Source organism: Hipposideros armiger, unplaced genomic scaffold (genome assembly GCF_001890085.2).
Source record: "Hipposideros armiger isolate ML-2016 unplaced genomic scaffold, ASM189008v1 scaffold_135, whole genome shotgun sequence".
Lineage (NCBI taxonomy): Eukaryota > Metazoa > Chordata > Mammalia > Chiroptera > Hipposideridae > Hipposideros > Hipposideros armiger.
Window position 1 is genome coordinate 1,803,903 of NW_017731485.1, and position 3,334 is coordinate 1,807,236.

Sequence of the window (3,334 nt, forward strand, 5' to 3'; positions counted from 1 at the left end):
CCCTCATATGTGGGATCCGAACCGGGGCCATCTGGCGTCCCAAGCTAGTTCTTAAACAATGCACCACTCGGCCGGCCCTGATTCAATTATTGACCATGTTGCTGAACTCACTCGCCAGCCGCATCCCCTTCTGGGGTCAGAATAAGTCTGAAAGTTCCAATTTTCTAATCACATGGTTGATCTTTTTGGAGCAGTCAGCCTCCCTCCCCCTGAAACTAAATGCCCATCCTGCGTGGTTAGCGTAAACTCAGGTACGGTCCAAGGGGACTCGTTGTGACGTTGTGAGTAATAAGGATTCCTATCACTCAGGAAGTTCCAAGGTTTTGGGAAACTGCTGGATCTGGGACAAAGACCAAATACATTATTATTTCACACTTGCCCCAGCCAAACAATGAGTGTTCCCAGTGGCTCTAACCTAGGGCAGTATACAGTGGGCTGTTTTGCAGGGTGACTCCTTGAAACCCAGAAGGGGCCCTGAGGCTGGGTGCCACACGGTGGGGCTCTGGCTGTGCCTGGCTCCCCACAGGCCTCCCCACCGCTCTGGGCGGGGTGGGGGCAGCAGCCACCTTCTCCGAGGCAGTGGGCTTGTCCTCGGCTGCGTCCCTTCCGGCTTCTGTAACTCACGCTCCTCCTTGTCAGTACCTCGGGTCCTGGACCACGGACAGAGTTAAAGGGAGAGTCATGGAGATCCTGTTCAGCTGGACAGTCTGGTTTCCAGAAGACATGAAGATCCGGGATGCCTACCAGATGCTCAAGCAGCAAGGTCGGCCCCGCGCCCCTCGCCGCGTCCCCTTTCACACTAGGTTGCTTCTCGTGGGTTTTGACGTTTTTGGTAAACGCTGGCTGTCTTGTGTAGGACCGTAGAGGCAGAGACAAACAATTGTAATTCCTGGAGACTGGAGCCCTTCCTTTTGGTCGGCAGGAGCTGAACTGGGTTGGAGGGGGGTGGCCACCCGCTTCCACCGGGGTTCCCCTGCTTTGCGTCAGAGGGGGCCTCACTCCCCTGACTTCCTGACACTAGGTGGGCCGTCGGTACCTGTCACTCAGTCACTGCTGGTGCCGTCATCTCTGTTCTCAGCCAGAGGCAGGGTACGACCCTCATCACCGTGTCCCTTCTGCTCTCAGCTGCTGCTCTAAGGACTGCAGGCTGTGTTGTCCCCCTAGCAGAGGGGGACAGAGACTGAGGTTCCACATTGTCTTGGCAGCTCACACCGGCTTCTAAACAGTTCTTAGAAGCTCGAGTTGAATTGCTTGTATTGCTGGTGCCTCCCAGCGGTCCTTGGAGGCACGTCTTTCCTTGGACTCCAGGTCACTCGCATGATGCCCTGTGAGCTTGGCTCGGATGGATTCAGGAAAAGCTGAGTGTGTAGGCCGCCCTGTGTTGGGTTGCCGTCGGGCTGGATTGCTGCGGCCCAGGCCTCCGTGTGGAAGCTGGGGTCCCCGCTCCCCCACTTGGGCTCTGAGAGGAAGGAATTATGTTTGGGGGACCGGTTTCCCCTGTCACGGCTCTCATGGGACCTGTGTGGGAGTGCCAAGGATCCTACAGTGACAGTGGCTCCTGGACCCTGGGAGGTCATGTGCCTGTCACATGATGAGTGCTGTCACTGTGTACAGTCCACGGCCGGCCGAGGCCCTGCTTTGCTCCTACTTAGTCCGCTCGCGTGTCTCTGTCTTGTCCTTGGATTCTCCGGAGGGAGGATGGGGACCTTGGTCGTGTCCTGGACGGATCCCTTTCAGTTGCTGACAGTGTTTTTCTGTGAGACGTCAGGAACCAAGGTCCTGCTGAAGTCAGTGGGAGCCTTGACTTCATGAATTTTATGTTTCAGGGATCATAAAGCAAGACCCTAAACTACCGGTGGATAAAATCTTGCCCCCACCTTCTCCCTGGCCTAAGAGTTCCATCTTTGATGCTGATGAAGAAAAGTCAAAGGTAAGAGTAAGAGGTCCTCTGTGACCTCGGCAGCTCTCCTGAGGTGTCCCTGGGAATGTCCTCGAACCCCTGAACCAAAGCGTGGGAGAGGTTGGTGAGCTCTGTGGAGCAGCTTCTCATGCATGAGGGGGCATAAGGTGTCATGGTGTGGAATTAACCCCTGGTCGTTCGCAAAAGGTGAGAGTGTTCACATGGGACTCTACAAAGCGGGAGAGTGAAGAAAGGTTTTATTCAAGTCAGGGCAGAGAGAGAATGCCCGTGGCAGTGTCCAAAGGTGACGGCTGCCTCGGGTAGGAAGGAGAGAGACACCGGCGGGGGTGGGGAGTCGTCAGGGCAGAGCCCAGAGTCTGAGGGTGGGCAGCTGCCCTAACTTCAGGTTAGCTTTTTCTTACATAGGAAAGGGGGGGTCTGTCAGGCAGGCCTGGGGGCTGCCAACCTTCCGGGGGCTGGTCTGTTTGAATGATGTTATCTCCGGACTCAGACTCGGCCACCGATGCCGGGACTTGAATGCGTCACCAGTATCACCCGCAAGAATTTGTAAATTGGATCCCAGTGTTCAGGCGCCTCAGGATTAAGAGATTGCCCTATCCCAGGTTAGGATATTGTTAATTAACGAGGTACGGGCAGCCTTGAGAAAGAAAAGAAACAGCTCTTCAGTTAATCAGTGAGGGGAGAAACCAAGAGAAAACATGACTATCAGGATGGATCAAACTGCAGACAAACTGAGTCTGATTACAGGTGGCCAGAGAGCGAGCTCTGTGGTGAGTTAAACTGCAAACTAGCTGCGTCTAACTGCGCTATTGATTCCATGAATTTCATCCTAATGTGAGGGCTGGGTGTTTTCTTCATGGATGCGTCAGGTGACAAACGCCAGATTCTTTGTACCGTGCATCTTGTGTGTACAAGTGCTCCTGTGGGAAGAGGGCGCGGAGGGTAACCCAGGCGGGTCGTGGGTGGTACTGGGGGGCCGGGTGGAGAGGAAAGGATTGGTCGGATGTGGGCTCAGGTCTTTAGTGCTAGCAAGCCTGAACCCGCCCCCCTCCTCCTTCCCTTCCACTGCCTCAGAGCTCCTGCCCCTCAGACATCAGTCAAGACAGGGAAGTGAAAAGGAAGGGGTCAGAGCCCAGGCCAGGGCCCCGGATCACTCGAGCTCTCAATCGAGCTCGCCTCTGAATGGGCAAAACGCCCTAGAGTCCCCGTGGGGGCGGTGCTTCTATGTCAGTCACTCAAAGGTCTGGTAAGTTCAGGAGCAGGAAAGCTGCAGGCTGCATGTGTCTCTCTGGCACCCATCACCTTCCGCTGCGGCTCGCAGCTGTACCCTGCCTGTGGGCCAGGCGCTCTGGCTGTCGGGTCGCTGTAGGCCAAGGAGCAGGGCTGCACTGGGCTCTGGGCTGCCTCTCTCTC

General features: G+C 55.9%; 1 protein-coding gene across 1 annotated transcript in view; it reads left to right on the forward strand.

Annotated features, from left to right (window-relative positions):
• GGA2 (golgi associated, gamma adaptin ear containing, ARF binding protein 2) overlaps positions 1 to 3,334 on the forward strand; it is a 40,690-nt gene that overhangs the window by 22,797 nt on the left and 14,559 nt on the right. Inside the window, exons 5-7 of the mRNA XM_019649812.1 lie at positions 640 to 763; positions 1,827 to 1,950; positions 3,243 to 3,255. Coding sequence (XP_019505357.1) covers positions 640 to 763; positions 1,827 to 1,950; positions 3,243 to 3,255 — 261 coding nt within the window. The remainder of the gene's footprint in view (positions 1 to 639; positions 764 to 1,826; positions 1,951 to 3,242; positions 3,256 to 3,334) is intronic.